The sequence below is a fragment of the Tigriopus californicus genome, chromosome 2 (assembly GCF_007210705.1).
Source record: "Tigriopus californicus strain San Diego chromosome 2, Tcal_SD_v2.1, whole genome shotgun sequence".
NCBI classification, from domain to species: domain Eukaryota; kingdom Metazoa; phylum Arthropoda; class Copepoda; order Harpacticoida; family Harpacticidae; genus Tigriopus; species Tigriopus californicus.
Window position 1 is genome coordinate 13,119,682 of NC_081441.1, and position 19,301 is coordinate 13,138,982.

General features: G+C 44.7%; 2 protein-coding genes across 2 annotated transcripts in view; one reads left to right on the forward strand and one right to left on the reverse strand.

Moving 5' to 3' along the window:
- LOC131893346 (nuclear mitotic apparatus protein 1-like) lies at positions 1–13,034 on the reverse strand. The gene is made up of 5 exons (XM_059243344.1): positions 12,751–13,034; positions 11,980–12,167; positions 6,469–11,587; positions 5,833–6,060; positions 1–3,399 (listed from the first exon to the last, which is right to left on the reverse strand). The coding sequence occupies exons 1-5, from the start codon at positions 12,892–12,894 to the stop codon at positions 151–153; spliced, it is 8,928 nt and encodes a 2,975-aa protein (XP_059099327.1). The 5' UTR covers positions 12,895–13,034; the 3' UTR covers positions 1–150.
- A 1,404-nt stretch (positions 13,035–14,438) lies between these two features.
- LOC131892830 (DNA-directed RNA polymerase II subunit RPB2) overlaps positions 14,439–19,301 on the forward strand; it is a 7,795-nt gene continuing 2,932 nt past the window's right edge. Inside the window, exons 1-7 of the mRNA XM_059242685.1 lie at positions 14,439–14,749; positions 15,584–15,807; positions 15,881–16,120; positions 16,851–17,406; positions 17,955–18,226; positions 18,590–19,209; positions 19,288–19,301. The exon at positions 19,288–19,301 is cut by the window's right edge and continues 1,061 nt beyond it. Coding sequence (XP_059098668.1) covers positions 14,602–14,749; positions 15,584–15,807; positions 15,881–16,120; positions 16,851–17,406; positions 17,955–18,226; positions 18,590–19,209; positions 19,288–19,301 — 2,074 coding nt within the window. The 5' untranslated portion in view covers positions 14,439–14,601. The remainder of the gene's footprint in view (positions 14,750–15,583; positions 15,808–15,880; positions 16,121–16,850; positions 17,407–17,954; positions 18,227–18,589; positions 19,210–19,287) is intronic.

Consider the following 19,301-nt stretch of genomic DNA (forward strand, 5'->3'; position numbering starts at 1 on the left):
TACTACGTACTCTACTAAGATTGTACTTACTCACTCAACAAATACATACTTTTGAATTAAACGAACGTTATTCCTTTGAGCTTTTTCAAGATTTGAGGGTTTAATGATTTGTATCAATCGAAGCGTGATGAGGGGACGACCCTTCCAAACTCATTTCCTCTTTTTTTTCGATTTCGCGCTGAATTTCGTCTTGCCGCCTGCTGCCGATTTGTTGTTGAAACTTTTGGCGCCAGATTTTGATTTCTTCGACCAGTTGTTTTTGACGCCCTTCTGATTGCGGTTCTTCTCCCACTTCAATTGTTTCACTCCGGCACGGTCTTTGACGGTGGACATGGCTTCGGATCCGCCCAGATCCATGTCATCCTGGTTTTCGTCGATCATATCCGCAAACTCTTCGGCTGAAGCGAGCAGGCTCGACAAGTCTCCGCCACTCTTGGCCATGCTGAACTTTTTTCTCATGCGATTGAGCTTGTCTGTTTTCTGGGGATTATCTAGATCCTCGCTGCCACTGCCGCCAGATTCGTCTTCTCCGCCAAAGCCCTCTTCATCAAATTCGTCATCCGAGTCTTCTCCGTCATCATCCATATCCTCCAGAGCTTCAAAGTTAGCATCGTCCTCGCTATTCTCTCCATCCAGCTTGGGTTCTTCGTCGGAGTCGTTGTCTTCACGCTCGTCACCATCTTCATCGTCGTCCTCGAGTGCCTTCAAGTCCTGCAAATCTTCGTCTACACCATCCATATTGCCAGACATGTCGTCCATGAACTTGTTGAAGTCTTCAGAGGTGACACTTGAGGCATCGCTGTCTTCTGCGTCGGTCTTCTTGGAGGCCTTTTCGCGGAAGAATTTGTACAAGAATTTCTCGTCCTCTGGGATTGTTGCCTCGTCTCGTTGAACGTAATCCTTACTATCCGGAGCGATGGATCGGACACCTTGGGCCATGTACTGCCCCCTTTTGGCCAATATAGTGCTGGGTTTCCCCTTCAAAGGTTCTTTCTTGGGATTTCGGAACACGAACCGGTCCAGAAACCTCATAAGCGTGAAATCTTGTAAAGGATCTCCCGAGTACTTGATCTGAATTTGGTCCAAGATCTTTTGGGCGAAGAGAGCCACGGAAGGATGAAAGTGTTGGGTCAAGAGCTCCAACTCCCACATGACGCTATGCTCTGCCCCACAATACATGGGGTTACGATGGTTAGGATCGTAGCCCATGTTCTTCCGATGAATCATCTGGCCTTTCATGTTCTTCAAATGCACCCAAGAAGTGGAATGGGATAATGGCTTCACCTCGGGCTTCTCATCTTCTTCTTCGTCACTTCCTTGTTCTTGTTCTTCTTCATCCTCGTCCTTGACGTCGTCGTAGTGCTCCTCTTCGTCGTCCTCCTCCTCAAACTTGTCCATTGCATTTTCCGCCATTCCATGGGATCTTTGATGAAGATGGATGTCCTTGCGATCACGAACAACTTCGGAGACGAGGAAAAGGCATCCACAGACCAGATGAGGCGAAAAGTACTGGCACATTTGGAGCAACCTCTTCACGAACGCTCGAATTCGGTTGGACGATGCATCATTCTTCATGGCCTTGTACAACAAATTAAGAAACATAGTTTGCTTTGAGGACATTTCAAATCCCGGATCTTGCACCTTCTTGTATAGAGTGGTGTAGAAACGATCCGTACAAGACTCTCCATGATCCATGATCTGATACAAAAGCATCAAAGCCTGGATACTCGTATTGAATGAAGAGAGTTTGACCACTCGAAACATGATCTGAATTTGATCCTCCAACAGGTTGGAATCCAATTTGGCGTACGGAAAAGCCCGGTTCACTCCAGTCAGCAAAGCCGACATGAGCTTCGTATCAATCTCTCCCTTCTTCACGCTCGATTTGAAGAAACCAAAGTAGATCTGAATCAACTTGTTGGCCAGATCCAGTTCATCCTCTTCCAAGAGAACTTGACTGAGGAAACAGATCCCATAATACTGGGCCTTGGGACTCACATTGGGTCGGTAAAGGATTCGTTCCACCTCCTTGACCACAATTCCCTTCATCAAAGGGTGAGCAATTAGGAGCTTTCCCAGGAGATGCATGGCCTTGGCCGCAATACTCCGAACTGGATCGCCCAATTTATTGATCAGTTTTGTTAACAACTCATCTTCACACTCGGGTGTGGATTTCAACAGCTCAAGGACAGTATTCATGGCTTGGATCTTGGTCTTCTCAATTGTGTCCTTGGACACATCGTCCAGGGCCTTGAGAAACTGAGCGTAGGTCACTTTCAACTGATGCTCGAACCACCACACGATCAAGTAGCGATCACGAGTGTCCTTATTTCCTCCTGACAATTTGGGCAAGAGCCCAAAAGGCTGCTCGCGAAAGGCCTTAAGCTTCCGATCCGAAGGCAAGAGATGATTGGTGAGCAATTCCGTCAGCGCTTCCATGGCCATCATACATGGCCTTCGACTTTTCAGACTTACCATCTCAATGAGATTGGTCAAGGCCGTGAGGCTGTGGACTGGATTTTCTTGAAGCATCACACTGAAGGCTGAGATCTTGTCACCTAGTGCGCCAGATTTAAGCACGGTTTGGAGCCAGTTGGCCTCGGATCGCTTGGCTCCTTTGGCTTTCATGGCCTTGTGATTCTGCACCTCTAGTTCTAGTAACGATCCTGCAAACTTTTCCAGTTTGGGCATCCAATAATCCGGTGTGGGCGATACGTGGGCCAGATCGTCTTCGGCGATATCGAATATGTTGAACCATTTGTCCTCGGATTTCACCACACAGTGGGATCGCTCGGGTTTATCCTTCAAGAAATGGAATTCAGGACCGGCTTTCTCAGTCTTGGGAGCTTTGGTGGGTTCTTCGGGTAAGTTGGTGGTGGTGGAGGACACTTCTTCCACTTGAACTTGGGTCTGGTCCTCGGGTTCGGAATCGGATTCATCCGCCCAATCCTCATCATCATCAGGTTCGCCGATTTCTTCAGCCTCATCCTGGTCGACTTCAACGTCGGCCACATTTTGAAACTTCTTGTCCAAGCCCAGGTTCTTGATGAATGCCTCTAATTCTTTACGAGCTGTCAGGGAGAAATCCTCCGGGGCTTTTTCGGTCTCGTCCTCGAGCACTTCCTCTTCAATGGATGGGACTTCTTCCATAAGATCCATGTCTTTCTCATCCCCGCCTAAGTCTAAAACGGCTTTTTTCAGTTGCTCTTGAGTGATATCCATCGGATCTTTCTTCGCCTTCTTCTTCTTGGTCTTCTTTGGTTTTGGACTCACTTTCTGACCTGCCTCCTCTTGGTTCGGTTGCCTAAGTACCGGATTCTTGGCCGCTTCCTTGTTCCTCTTTTTACCCATTTTTGGGGTAACGATTTCAATCTGCTTATTTATTGCTTCTGATCTAGCCTAGTGAGAAGTTCTCACATGTGCTAGGGGTTCTTTCAATGTTGCTTTGTTTTGATCCACTGGAGATTGAGTGACTCAGGGTGACATTTTACGGACGACACCACGTGGCCCGTGTTTTTGATACTTTTCAAACCCATGGTAGTTCAAAAGTATTTAGCCCTCTCTTCGTCGAAGGTAATGTTTTGATTTTTCCAAGTAAATGCAAGGCAACATGTTAATTTTAAATGCCGAGGATGGTCTGTGCTGAATATGGCTAAATTTGTATCTTTTTTTTTTTTTTTGGTTTGTTTTTTCACAGGATTTCTTTGTTCGAACTAGCTTAGATACGCAAGGCACGCGTAATTTCTGCCCTAAATAAAAGAAATCAATGGCATTTACATGCCTTCCTTATTTTCTTGTAGAGGTAATTATCTTAGAGTAAAAAGTGAAAAAAGTAATCTTGTGGCCCATCCCATTTTAGAGAAATCGTCATTCTAAATAAGTCTTGGCATAAATTAAAAATTGCTTTTGCTTTATAGCAATGCAGAGTACATAGAATTTGCTGACTCTAGGTCGAGTTCTTGACCAAAGTTAAAGTTTTGTAAGAAAGTAGCACTTCTCAATCTGATGATTTCGTGCATGTTTTGTGCCTAGTGTTAGCAAGAAAGTAACTCATGAAAACTTGATCAACGTGAAGTGTCCCATTGATGAAACAAAGACTCAATCTATCATTTTGGTTGGCAAACAACCATCGTGAAACACAGATATTAAACTCTTGAAGGCCTTAAGGCCCATCCAAATATTGGACGGTCTCAACTTCTGGACCTCATTAAATGTCATCTCCAACAAACCTAATCCAATGAAAATCACCTTAGGCAAGGAGTTGGCAAATGATTGGTTGAGGGTTTATTTCTGAAGACTCCATAGCATCCATTCATATAATTCATTTTTATCATTATGCTATATCATTAACTCTGGTTATGCCTACCTTTACGTAACTTCAATCGTTCCTCAATATATCTGTATTTTTCAATAGTTGTATTGTATATTTGCCCAATTAACAGAGAGAGACTTTTAAAATCAAAACATTTCATTGTCTTGCCCCCAAGAGCCTAATCCTACGAGAGAATAAGGAAGATATGTAAATGCCATTGAATATTTTTATTCCGGACAGAAATCAACCGTCGAGGGTTTGGAGGTGCTCTCAAAACGCACGCTAAGCCTCTATGGTCGCTACAATGAACCCTAAAACCTGGGTTGGGACAAAGCTCATGGATGCCTTTAGCAACGTACCGCATTAGATATCTTTCATACCTTCACTGAAAACTATTTTTCATTCAAAAAATAAACTGCTCTAGTTCTGCAAAAAGAAATAAATTAACATTTAGCGGTTGTATTATGAAGCAAATGCGAATTTTGAAGAAAAAGTGCATTGGCTTCATATGAATTTTGTAATTTTCCTTGACTTTTTTTTAGCCCTTAACAGTATGGGCCTCAAAATTTCATGACTAGAAATTAAAGATGTAAATTTCATTAGGATCCGATGTCTGATTTTCTCCCTCCGTCTTCCTGACAACTAGGTAATTCGAAGCGAATTAAGGATAGTTCGATCTGAATGTTTTAAAAGATCGCAAAGTACATGGCCGCAGTTTTCCAACGAGGAATAAAACATTTAGAATGAAAAAGTAGCACCTTTTAATATAACAACATTTTGAATGAAAAAGTAGCACCTTTTAATGTAACAAAACATTTGGAATGAAAATGTAGAAGGTTTTAATGTGACAGATAATTATTAGGTAGGCCATAGGACGGTCGTGACAAAGCCTAACAATTCTCGCATTATTCCTGGAATTCCCTGTTGTTCACATGCCTAATAGGCATCTTGTCTATGTACATAATTTTGTTCCATAGAATGACGTTAGCTCTTTGTTTTCCCTTCACTTCTAGAATTCTGCAAGGTAACACAATAAATCAATACATTTGGTGGGTGTTGTCTTTTCACACTCGTGACTGCAGGTGTTGTAACTCCAAGATTTTGGTAATGGCGCGAACTGCATTTCCTTTATGGTTCTTAGCCGAATAATTTGAACTACGGAATATGAAACTTTTAAGACACTAGCAACCAATTTCAATTTCAAGACTATTCTGCCACTTCAAAAAATACACGATCGGTTTCAATCTAGTGTATTTGGTACGGATTTGCTTAGCAGAACCCAGATACGCTCCCTAGGTAGAAAATTCTTGAACTCGACACAATAAAAATATTCGTAAACAAACCCAAACTTTCAGAATATATATATGGTATTTGTTATTATGAAGGTGATATGGTAGGTAAAGTGCGAGTACCTGCGTTACAAGCACTCAAATTGAATGTCGAGAATTGAACAAAATTGGGACAGAATATCGAAGGGCTGTACATACAATGGAGAATAATGAGGAACACACAAATCAGACGTGATCACTTTGAACGGTTTCCTCGTTCTCTTGCGGACCATTCACTCCATTTGTAGAGGGTGGACGTTTCACATTGTATTTCTTCCGATTCGTTGAGAAAGCTCTGGCCATGACCTTCTTCAGCGAACCGGGGGTGCCAATGATCCTGGAGCGTAAGCTGGAACGATTGATTGACGACTCAGAAGTGTTGGTGGTGTCCAAAAGAGGGGTCTTATCATGGGTTTTGTCCTGAAAATAGAATGTTGTCACAGAAGTTCACTGGCATGTTTAGACCTTATTATTAATTTCTGTTCATGCACATGGTTAGAGGACAAAGGATTAGAGATTGTTTGGCCCAAGTGTGAGGTACAATATGCCATACGAATGGAACAAGACCTGTTCATCCTTTTAGAAGCGTCCCATGTCATTCCAAAAGCAATCGTCGTGAAATCGAAGAAGGCACTGAAAAAACTAGCACCATTATTAGGTGGAGAACGTCTTCCAAAGCTCCGATGCTAGAAAACTAAGAGCTAGCATGACGCCCTTCAGAACACCATTAGCCTAGATTTTGAATACACATGACGACATAAGTGGATTTTGAACCGAATTCCTTTCCTTCCAGCCGAATTATTCACTCCTCAGTATCTATTTCATTACCTGCGGGGCAATGGACCGATTGGAGCGGTTCAAGGTGCCGTCGTGGGACCCGAAACTGGTGTGAAGGCCCCTCTTGCCTTTGAGGGCAGGTGTGGGCGGGCCAGGTTTGGAGTAACTCGTGGCCAGGGCCATTTTGGGCTTCTTCAAAGCTGACACGCCAATCAAAGACGAATCATTGGACACCATACTCGAATTTGAGCTCCTGGAACTGCTCCTCTGGACACTGGATCTGGATGCAAACGGATTGTCGGGAGGATTTTGATGGGCCTCAGATCGTCGTTTTCTGCCTCCGATGCTCAACGGTAAAGGATTGGGCGAATTTATATCGCTTTCCGGATTGCCCGTGATACGGGAACGACTGCGGGTATTAGCAGCAGGCGAGTCCACACGCATTTGTGAGGTCTTCTCAACCAAATTGTGTACATCGCTGAGCCGACCTGAACGTAGGTCATCGTCTCTAAATTGCTTGGCAGCATAGAACTGGGTCTCGGCAGGATAACTCGATTGCAGATGAGCTGGGTACATGCTGTTTCGCCTGGAGAGCTCACTAATTCGTCCACCAGTGGAATTGAGCTCACATCGTCCAGATTTGGCATCCATTAAATACGAACTTGAAAACATCTCGCCTGCTTCGTCATCCATGAGAACCATGGATCCATATCCCGCCGGGGGACGGCGTCCCATCGCGACTTCGGATTGGGTTCGTCCGGGCTTGCAACGTCCGGGCGTGTTTGTGGGACACTTGAAAACACTTTCCGACGACCCTCCAAATTTGGACACTTCAATTTTGGGCAAATCTTTGGGCTTGAGAGTTTGTGGAGCGATGGTGTTACGCCTCAAGTTTGGCTCCGGTGGCTCAGCAGGAGCCAAACTTTGCAACTGAGGTGCAGATTTCAGTTTCTTCTTCAAAGTGTCATTCTCGTTTTGACGCACCACTAAGAGCTTCTTGCACGTTTCGTACTTCTTTTGGAGCTCTTTCAAGGCGTTTTCACTCGGCAATTTCTCTTTCTCTTCATGATATTGCTTTAGGGTTTCCTCAACTCGAGCCTTGGCCTCGTTTCTTTCCTCTTTGAGTTTGGCGTTCTCGGCTCTGAATTTCTTCTGGAACTCGTCAAGTTTCTCCGTGTACTTCTTGTTAATTTCCTCGGATGCTTCTTTGAGTTTGTTCTGATATTTGGTCTTCATGGTTGCGTTTCTTTCCTCTATCTTCTTGAAATCTTCTCGGGCTTTGCTTAATTGGCTTTCCAGTTCTTGAATCTTGACACTGTTATCCTCGGCAGTAGTTTTGAGGTGCTCGCTCTTTATTCTCGACCTTAGCTCGGTTTGTAATTTGTCTTGGCTCTCCAGAAGAGTTTCCAACTTCTCGTTGACTAAAGTCATCTTGGTTCGTTCGTTTTCAATCTCAAGAACCTTGGTATTCAATGCTTCCTTGTGTTGTTGTTCTAAAGCTTGGATTTCTTCCTTATATTTAGCGTGGATCTCTTGAATTTCCATCGTGTGATCCTCATTGGATTCTCGATTCTCCAAGGCCACGTCGTTCACCTTTTGACGCGTTTCTTCAAGATCAAGTTCAGTCTGAGTTAGCTGTTCTTGCAGCTCTTGGAATTGCTTCTTCTCAGATGCTAAAGCTGCATTCAATGCCATGATATCTTGATCCTTATCAGAGACGCTTTTGGATAGTTCAGTCAACTTCTCAGACAGGGTTTGGACTTCAAGAGACTTCTTGGATTCTTGTGATTGTCTTTGGTTGAGATCTTGTTTCAAATCAGCATTCATTTTCTGGAGGAATTCAACCTGAGATTTGGATTCGTCATATTGGGACTGGATTTGGGCGAGATAAGTGTTTGACTGGGTGGAGTCGGACAGAGCTTTTTCTAGAGTCTGGATTTTCTGTAACAAATCGGTGTGATCTTTCAAAAGCTCTTGGTGCTTGATTTCGAGCTCCTGGAGCAATTGACCTTGGGCGACAAAATCAGAATGGATCTTCTGATTGTCAAGTTCGAGAGACTTGATTTTAATCACCAGATTCTTGGCTTCTTGTTGAGATTCTGTGATCGTGTTCAGGAGCTCTTCCTTATTGAAGTTTGCATTTGCCTCTACTTCATCTTTTCTGTGCTCTAAAGCTTCAATCTTGACTTGGAGGTCCTTCAATTCAGATTCATTTTGTCTTTGGATCAAGCTCATCTGACTCGTCAAATCTACGTTCTCGGCTTGAATCTTCCTCAATTCGTGCTCTCCCGAATCTACTTTTTCTTGAGCTTCAAGATTGGTCTTCTCCAAACTTTGGATCTTTTCCAACAACTCTTGGAACTTGGTCTCTTTTCCATCCCGGATTTCGGCGATCCCGTCCAACAGCTCTTCTTTCTCGGTTTTGACTTGTTCCAATTCTTTCTTCACTCTCTTGCAAATGTTCTCATTTTCTTGATTCAAAGCTTCCAGAGCTTGGATTTGAGTTTTGAATGCAGATGATTCAGATTCCTTTGCTTTCTCAGTCTCCTCGATTCGATTCACCAGGACCGTATTCTCTTCTTGAATATGGTTGAAGGCTTCCCGTTGAACCTCCAGCTTGTCTTGAATGTCTTGTTTTTCACTTCGCATGGATTGAATGGCAGTCTTCAGATCTTGAATCTCGGACTCGTTTCGTTCTCGAAGATTGACCAAGTCTTGCTCAATAGCCGTTTTTTGCTCACGAAGGTGGTCCAAATCTTGAGAACATGTCTGCAATTCGGTCTTGATTTCTCGTTTTTGAGCCTCTAAAGACTGGATGGTCTCGAGAAGTTGCTTTGATTCCAGGTCCTTGTTTCTTGAAGTCTCTGACATTTGTTTCATAAGGGCATCCTTTTCGACTCCAAGTTTGGCCAAGTCTTGGGAATCAATTTCAATCTTCTGTTTTTGTTCGCGATTTTCTGTCTCCAAGAAATGGAGTTTCTCTTCGAGAGTCTTGGTCTCATTATTCTTCTCAGTTTGAAGATTGCGGAATTGTTCCGATAACACGTCTTTTTGCTCCAGAATCTCTTGAATTTGAAGGTCCAACCTCGATTGGACATCCCGACTATCTTGTTCCAGAGTCTGGATTTTTTGTCGGAATTCCTCAATTTGTGACTCATGCTGGTGACGGATCTCAGTCATGTCTTTCAATAAACCTTCCTTTTCTGCTTGAATCTCTTGCATTCGAAGATCCGATTTCGATTGGACATCGTGATTATCTTGCTCCAGGGTTTGAATTCTTTGTAGGAATTCCTCAACTTGTGATTCACGTTGCTGACGGATCTCCGATATTTCCTTCAACAAATCTTCATTTTTGGTTTGAATCGCGTCCAGTTTCTGGCTCTTCTTTTCCAACTCCTCGCATTTCATCTCTTTATCCGCCATCTCTAACGATAAATCCACAATCTTCTTTTGAGCTAAGGTCATTTCATGCTTGATTGATTCCCTTTCCGCAATGATTTCTTGGAACCGGGTTTGGAGAGATTCCATTTCCTTCTCCTGAATATTGTTGGTTTGCTGAAGTGCGTTCAATTCCTGGGTTTGATCCACAACAGCGTGCTCCAACTTTTGGATTTTCGAATCTTTTTCCAAAATATCTCGGGTTAGTTCTCGATTCTTCTCCTTCATTGCTTGGTTGGTGTTTGATAATTGATTCAACTGAGTTTGGAAGTCAAGATGGATTTTCTCGGATTCTTTGGACTTGATGAGGATTTCTTCCTGGATCGACTCATTTTGGGCTTGAGCCCTCCTCAAATCTTGAACAATTCTCTCACGATCCTGATTCAAATCCTGAATTTGTTTGTCTTGTGAGGTTCGGAATTCTTCATATTCTTGCATCAAGTCATCTTTCGACTTGCTTAATTGACAAAGATCATTCTCAAGCTCAGCATTGGTGGACTTGACATGGTTCACCTCAGATTCCAGGGAGTCGATCTTGATCTTGAATTCGTTATTCAACTCTTGACGTTCTTCTTGCACTTCCATCATCTTCTTTTCGAATTGCACCATCTTATGTTCGTATTTCCCCTGAATTTCAAACTTCTCTGCCTCCAGAGTCTTCAAGTCCTTATCCTTAGTTGTTAAGGCGTTCTTCAAGGCCATGCGTATCTGGTCTTGCTCAACTAATTTGGTCTGGATCGATGTCAACTTCAGAGACAGTTCCACGTTTCGACGTTCAGATTGGGCGAGTTTCTCCTCCAAATCCGGGACTAGGATATCAGCGAGTACTTCACCGGATTGATCCGGATTCTCGGGACTTGAGAAGGACATAGACCTTCTCTGAGCTCGTCGAGATAGCGGACTCATCAAGGAGCCATTTCCACTGTCGTTCTTCTTCGTATCACTCAGGTCCTTGACCAGTTTCTCAAGCTCTTCCAGCGACTCCTTCAATCGCTCATTTTCTGCTACCTTCATTTTGGCCTCGATCTCTAGATTAACCACTTGCGTCTCAAAGGAGGCGTTTTTCTGAGCCATCTCGGCCATCTTTCGCTTTATTCCATCCAACGAGCCCTCCAAGGATTGACAACGGCTCTGGGCATCGTACAATTGGTCGGTCAAGGATTGACAATCGTGCTGGCACGATTTACGCCGAAGTTCGTCCTTCAACTTGCATATCACATCTTCGAGCTCCTGGCTCTCGTCGATCTGCTTGAGGTTGTACACTTCACTCCGAGAAGCCTGAAGCGATCCCTTGAGGTTCTCCAATTCTCGTCGAGCCGAGATGAGGTCCTCCTTGAGCATGGCATTCTCTGAACGCTCTTGATCTAACTCGACTTTGGTGGCCAGAGTTAAGCGGGTTTGTTGATGAGCGATTTCTTGATACTTGGACACTTGTTGTGTCACGGGCGATTGCATGAAGCGTTTCAAGGGCGAAGAAGGAGCAGGAGCGTCCTCGGAATCGTGTATCGAGGACACGGAACCTGAGGAACGACCTCCGGGTGAGCTGGCGTACACGCCCGGGGAGGAGCGGGTGCGCGTACGAGAGGATCGAAATCCCGAACGTTCGCGGAGGGCATGGCGTGTGGTGGGCGTGGAAGGAGGATCCGGACCAGAAATGGATGGGCGACCATGGACGCTCAGGTACTCGACTAAGGAGCGTCGGTTGAGCGCCTCGCCTTCTTCCAACAAGAATCTGTGACAAATTTGATGTTTGAAAACAGGCCCATTGATCAAAGTTCTTAATTTTGATTTTTATCTCTTTAGATGATTCAAATTAAAAAAATAAAAACTTGGAGGACTTGAAAACAGGACATTTTTGTTTTGGTTGAAAGATAAAAAAAATGAGTGCTTATATTACTGAAATTTGCCAACCAAACTTCACCATAAATCTTTGAAAAGAAATATTTTTTGAGCATTATCAAAAACAATGAACCTTTTTTTTCTTCCCTGGAATGAAGATTATTAACCATGCCACACCCAAGCATATCACATTCATGTTGGAGATAACTATCTTATGCGTCCCAAATCAATTTTGATTTTAGACCCGAATTGTGTTATAAAACGATGGGAAAGGAAAATTCTTGCCTGAAGAGATCGGTGAGTCTATTTTGATCCGCCTCGGGTAGGCGTAATAAGGCCGAATACGTAAGACTGCATTGACGTTTGACCACGGCCGAATACAAGCACACCAACTGGAACAAAACCATCTCCTCATCCGTTCTAGGTGGGGCGTGGTCCATGTCCAACGAGCGCAAGCCGGATAGCCAAATTGTCTGCCAAAGAACAATTAATCATAATTATTTGCTTCGTCTGATTGTCTCTAATTCAATTCAATACTCATTTCTTTGCTCGTGAAGTGTATTACAATCCAAAGCCTTTTCAAAGTTGAATGCAGTTTTCAGGATTAGAGCTACAACCAGAGATTTGCTTTTTGGCACACTTCTAAATGAGCGATATATAACTCCTATCTATTTTTTTTTATTTCAATAATATCTGATCCATCAGCCAAGGATTTGGCAAATGTGGCTAATCCTCGACAATAGGGTTTATCTGGGACTTTGGTCATCACTTGTCAGAGCCAATTAACATCACAAATGTTGAAGAGTGAGTTCACACCGTTCATTAGAACGATTTGTAATGTGTTCAAATTTAGCCCCTTTTGGGCCCAGCAGGATTCCAATGTAAGAAAGGCACATTAGCGTGAAACTTTCATGGCTTTCAATGAATGCACACATTGTGTCGAGCTTATTTCCGTCCCATTTGAGCCGGACACTCATGACCCCGTTACCCAAATTGTCAATGAGGTGTTGCCTCTATCTAATGAACGGATGCTTCACGAATCCTCAATCATCTTACTTGGAGTCGAGGCCAAACGTGTTCCGCCCATTCTAAACGAAGGACGGGTGTATCCAAGCCCAGTAAACGGGCGCAAAACTCCAAGGGAGGTCGCTCGTCCCGGATGGCGGACAAGAGACCCACCCAAGGATCGTCTTCCGCCATGATGAGGCTCTCAGCTCAATCCAATCCCAGCAATGAGTCGTTGGTCGTCGTTGGTCGTCGGTCGTTGATGATTCCTCGGGATCTGGGTTTACTGGCAGCCAAAACGACGAACGGTGTCTTTCAGGGATTTGAATTGGAGCCTCTCAGCGAGTGACGTCACGGAGAGGAAACAGGCTTACCGCTCGAAAATCAAGCTCAGAGGTCAGAAGTGTCGAGGAAAAAGAGCAAAAAATGGCCAACAACTGGAAAGTGGAACGGAATCCTCGAGTCGAGAATGTACCCTTAATAATTGAATCTACGAAATTCCCCCGCAAGACACAGACGGCAGGTCTCTAGGAATATTTGCCATGCCGGGCACAAAATGAACAAGCTAGTACTCCGCTGATAAATTATTCTCTCAAAGAGGGCTAGCTCATTCAGTAAGGGTAAGGTTGGGTGCAGCCCTTTGAGAGGCCTAACTCTGGATTTAGTAGTTCAATAGAGCTGAGAGTTAGAGTAGAAGAGTAGGTGACCCTTGTTACACCTTGGATTGAAACTGGCCATAGCCATCAGTCAGTTCGAATTTGTGCGGACGAAGTACCCAAATGTGTTCAAAAAAATGCCTCAAACAGTGCGTTCTGTCCCGCATTCTTCGTTCAGAAAATGGTCGGATATGGCCACGAATTTCAAAAGTGGATGCCAATTGTATCTCTTTGGCAACTCTGATCAAACGGTTCAGCGCGACCACCATTCAGAATAACTTCCCCTGCCTCGGCCATCAGATGAAAAAACATCGGCTAGCTCTTTCATGGGACAACCTCGACGTACGGGATAACATTATCGTCCACTGTCCACAAAAAAGGCTGATCATCAGCACAGCCTGCCACCTGTTTAACTACATTCATGGCCGCTCAAGCCTCGTCCACCCGGGTAATAAATATCTCTGTCCCATCAAACGACTGAGCCACCATTGAACCGGGTCAGCATCGAACTGGTGCTCGTCCCCTGGAATGCTGGGTCCGGACCAAACCGTGGTCCTCCCACGATGACTTCCCCCATAGTTATAACCAGGGTCGTTTTGGTCAATTCGACAAAAATGTCACCCTGGGGAAAAATCCGGCAGGCCCATCGTTATTCTCCACCGATTAGTTGGCGGTGCTACTTTTTTAAATCTTAACCTGACCTAAACAAACCTAATCTAACCCAACCTAACCTAACACGATATTGATAACCATTATAGTCTCTATCTAAACCTTTTAACATTTTGCCACAAATTTAAAAATGAGCACCGCCAACTAATCGGTGGAGAATAACGTTTATCGGCCCATCGCTCGACGAGCTAAGCGTGGCCAAGACACCCCGGGGATGGGACTAATAATCGACCGATTTCCACCTTGATACCCCAAGTTTTATTTCTCCCGACGAGGATGGGCCGGCCTAGTGCCGCTCGGTCCAGGGCTGCGTCACTCGGATAATCCTATCCTGGATGCCATGAGGCTTGACTTTTGCTGTGGGACCACTTTTGGGGGAGATAGTTTTGGCCAGCCTGAAGCCATGGTTTACTCAATACAACAGATAACTGAGACAACTGAGACAACCGAGCATCCTCACTGATTCTTGGACGTGAAGTGGAACTCCGCGCCAGGATTCAGGCTGATAGGTCGGCTCTAATCCCAGCTTGGGCATCGGTAGGCCGGCCCTCCCAGATTGAAGTGGGCGTGAGATATCATGTACGAACAGGACGAGGATTATGTGCACGGGGGCGGTGCGGGCGGAGCTTTGGGCGACGAGGAAGAGGAGGACAATGAGGAGATCCCCAATGAGATCTGGCAAGAGGCTTGTTGGATCGTCATCTCGGCCTATTTCGAGGAAAAAGGTTGGTGCATGAGACAGGCTCTGGGGGATGGGCTAGTCTATCAACCTTCAGCCTTGGACAGCCTTGGACAGCCTTGGACAGGGAAAACATGGTTCAATCCTGGGATTAGGGAGTAAGGTTTTCTCCAAAATAAGTCATGGATAAGTCACCCATGGGCGTTGTTTTACAGGCGGGTTAACAGCCAAACTCCTCGACGCTATCAGTACACAATATGCTGGCCAATATTGAAGATGTATCGGGTTGTTACATTGAATAAAGGATCAATTCAGCCATCCAATAAAAAAAACTCACCCATTAAGACCCCCCCCCCCAAAAAAAAGAAAAAAACGTTTTGGGATTAAACCAGGTTGTTTTTCTGTTTGAAAACTACTTGTTAACAATGACCATTGCCATGGATGGGATGGCTAAAGGGAAACGAAGAAATAGAACAATTAAAAGTGGCAGACTAAGCCGAATGTGAAAGTTGTATTATTCATGTAGAAACTCCCAGCCATGAACAAAGTCCCCACATTTGAAGCCGAAGATCCTGTGCACTAGAAAGGCTCCCCATTCTCTCTGACAGCAAGGAGAGGTAGAGGATTGCTTGGCCCAAAATTGGTGTATAATTTGAAATTTGAGTAAAATCGCACTTCAACCACGATCGATTTGTAAGTAATGTTTCTCTTCTTTCGTTTTCTGGGGTCATGCTTATTCTAGGGGCGGGTATGATGAATGTTCATTCTTGGGAAAGGAAATTTCAATAAAACGCTCCATTTCATGCGCTTTCCAGCCTACTAAATATACTGTCCTCCCTTACGAGAGAGCCAGATATTTTCAATTACTTCAATATTCCAGGCCTGGTTCGTCAGCAACTGGATTCGTTCGACGAGTTCATTCAGATGAACGTGCAGCGGATCGTTGAGGACTCACCGCCCATCGATCTCCAGGGAGAAGCTCAACACGCCCACGGAGAGATTGAATCCCCGCCCCGATTCGTCATCAAGTTCGAGCAGATCTATTTGTCCAAACCCACCCATTGGGAAAAGGATGGTGCGCCCTGCCCCATGATGCCCAATGAGGTACGGATTACGGAGACACTGCCCATCCAACCTAGAACACAGTCCCTCATTTGGCCTGATGATTCTTTTGTAGGCTCGCTTAAGGAACTTGGTGTACTCGGCCCCGTTGTATGTGGACATTAGTAAGACCATTGTGAAGGAAGGCGAAGATCCCGTGGAGACCCAACACCCTAAGACATTCATCGGCAAGATCCCCATCATGTTGAGATCCACCTACTGCTTACTCAGTGGTATGACGGATCGTGATTTGACTGAGCTCAACGAATGTCCGTTGGATCCGGGAGGCTACTTTATCATCAACGGCTCAGAAAAGGTAATCTCTTTGTTCAAATCATACGCACGTGTATGTTTGCAAGCTTTTGATTTTTCCTCAAATGGATGGTTGGATCATATGGTCCCAATAATCCTTTGGTTTTTAGTTATATGAGGCAGAGCTCGTCATTTTGAATATATATTAATGAATTTTCCTCAATCTAATACTCATAGGTCAATGAATTAACTTTAGGTTTATTAATCCTCACCTCTGGGTCAAGTCATAGATCACTGAAAATTATGGACGTACCTTGACCAAGACTAGTCATAACAAAAGCCAATTCAACTGCAATTACCTTTAGTCTGTCTGTAGAAACTTTGGTCCGATTTGTTATTCAAGATGTCAGGGCAAGGATACTAAAGCATAGAGTCCCTGGTCATGGCTACCAGGCATATGTTGAAAAGCCCGTTTTCTTGAGCTTCAAGAAAGCTATGGACAGGACGAACCTGAAACATGACAAGACTATTGGTGCAGCCCTGATGACAAGTTTTGGTCATCGAGATACGTCCATAATTTTCAGTGATTTTTGGTCAAGTGTATTGAACAACGAACGTACATTTCAGGGTTGAATTCAAATAAATAGGAAATCGGAAAAAATCACTCGGCGCTCTCGCAACCTAATATTAACTGGCCAACTCTATTGCAATAAACAGACAGACAAAAGATGTATTTAAGGACTTGTACTTTTGGTTCATTCATGCCATGTTGCATCCCTTTTGTGTACACACAGGTATTGATCGCTCAAGAGAAAATGGCCACCAACACGGTGTACGTGTTCTCCATGAAGGACGGGAAGTACGCCTATCGAACCGAGATTCGATCCTGCATCGAGCACTCCTCTCGTCCCACCTCCACCATGTGCGTGAACATGTTGGCTCGAGGAGGCACGAATATGCGCAAGAGCGCCATCGGACAACGCATCGTGGGCAACCTTCCGTACATCAAGCAAGAGATCCCGGTCATGATTGTCTTCCGAGCATTGGGTTTCGTGGCCGATCGAGACATCCTCGAGCACGTCATCTACGATTTTGACGATCCCGAGCTCATGGAGATGGTCAAACCCAGTTTGGACGAGGCTTTTGTCATCCAGGAGCAGAACGTGGCGCTCAACTTTATCGGAACCCGCGGAGCCCGACCGGGTGTAACCAAAGAGAAGCGTATAAAGTACGCCCGGGAGATCTTGCAGAAAGAGATGTTGCCTCATGTGGGCGTGTCCGATTTCTGTGAGACGCGAAAGGCCTACTTTTTAGGCTACATGGTCCATCGCCTCCTCCTCGCCGCTTTAGGTACGCACGAATGGATTTGAATCGCTATTTTTTTATGATCTCTTTTGTTCAATCTGGCTTAAAAAGCAACTGTCAAGAATGCAAGAATGACTGATTCCCGTTCAACATACGGTGCTTTTCTCCATTACCCCATTACCCCATTTTTTATTCCTAATGTTTTGGATGTCATTTTTGACCCAACAAACGAGGACTGATTAGTGTCCTTTCGATTTGTGCAAAATGGTTCAGGGGAAAAAGTTTGCATTGAGTTGTCCATTGAGGTTAAGTTATTTTATAAAAAACATTGTAACAGAAAGGCAAGATTTTTAATCTATTATGAAGATATTGGCAAGCTTCACGGCAATCTGTCATTGAAACGCCGAGACAAGATGTCGTAAATGAGACAAATGTTTTGCGTTATGGCACGTACTTTTCCATTTCATTCACAACCTGGCCTTTGTTCACATGTAAATTTCAAATCTCGTTCCACAAAACTCTCTCCAATTTCGGAAAAGGGCTTTCGAGCTCTTCTTAAAGCATTCAACATGCTCTCCCGTCTCCTTTTCTAGGTCGCCGAGAACTGGACGATCGAGATCATTACGGAAATAAGCGGTTAGATCTTGCCGGTCCATTATTGGCCTTCCTGTTCCGAGGCCTGTTTCGAACCCTCATGAAAGAGGTGCGGATGTACGCCCAAAAGTTCATCGACAAAGGCAAAGACTTCAACCTCGAGCTGGCCATCAAGACCCGAATCATTTCCGACGGTCTCAAGTACTCGTTGGCCACGGGAAATTGGGGCGACCAGAAGAAGGCTCACACGGCTCGAGCAGGGGTCTCTCAGGTGAGATGCGCAAAATTGAGCCACCTTCTCTTTTTTAACAAAATTTTGTTGTGTGCTTCAAAGGTTAAGGATGCAGTCATTATTGGGATTTGGGCCTAGTGCTGCCTTTTTCAATGAATCAATGAATCGCAAGCAACCATCTCGTCTAGGATTGCCGAGTTTTGTGAATCTAACCTAAAAAAAAAAAGATTGGATTGGCATTTCTATCCTCACGATTTTTTTTGGTTAAAGAAGACTTACCATTCCTTATTTTCCTTGAATGAAGAAAGGAAACTGTAATCAGCCACCACTCGAGACGTGATATTGAAACGTCATCCGGAATGATTATGAAAGTCCCTCATGAACCCTTTCTCCATTTTTCAGGTGTTGAATCGTCTCACCTACGCCTCCACCCTATCCCATTTACGTCGCATCAACTCGCCCATTGGGCGTGACGGAAAGCTAGCCAAGCCCCGCCAACTGCACAACACCCTTTGGGGCATGATCTGTCCCGCCGAAACGCCCGAGGGCGCGGCTGTGGGCCTGGTCAAGAATCTCGCCCTCATGGCCTACGTCTCCGTGGGAAACACGCCCTCGCCCATCCTCGAGTTCTTGGAGGAGTGGAGCATGGAGAATCTAGAGGAAATCGCGCCCTCCTCCATCACGGATGCCACCAAGATCTTCGTGAACGGATGCTGGGTGGGAATTCATCGTGATCCCGAGCAACTGATGTCCACGCTTCGAAAGCTCCGCCGACAAATGGACATCATCAACGCGGAAGTGTCCATGATCCGAGATATCCGGGATCGTGAGATTCGGATCTACACGGATGCCGGCCGAATTTGTCGGCCTTTACTCATTGTCGAGGACGGTCGATTGCTCATGAAGAAGCATCACATCGAGATGTTGAAAGAGCGAGAGTTTAACAACTACCAATGGCACGATTTGGTCGCATCCGGAGTGGTTGAGTACATCGATACCATGGAGGAAGAGACCACGANAGGGTTTACCTCTAATTAGTACTAGGTCGGTGGGAAAAAAATTCTTAAACAAACCCCTTTCAGTCACACGTGAATGTTGAGCTTCGGTAGTCCGA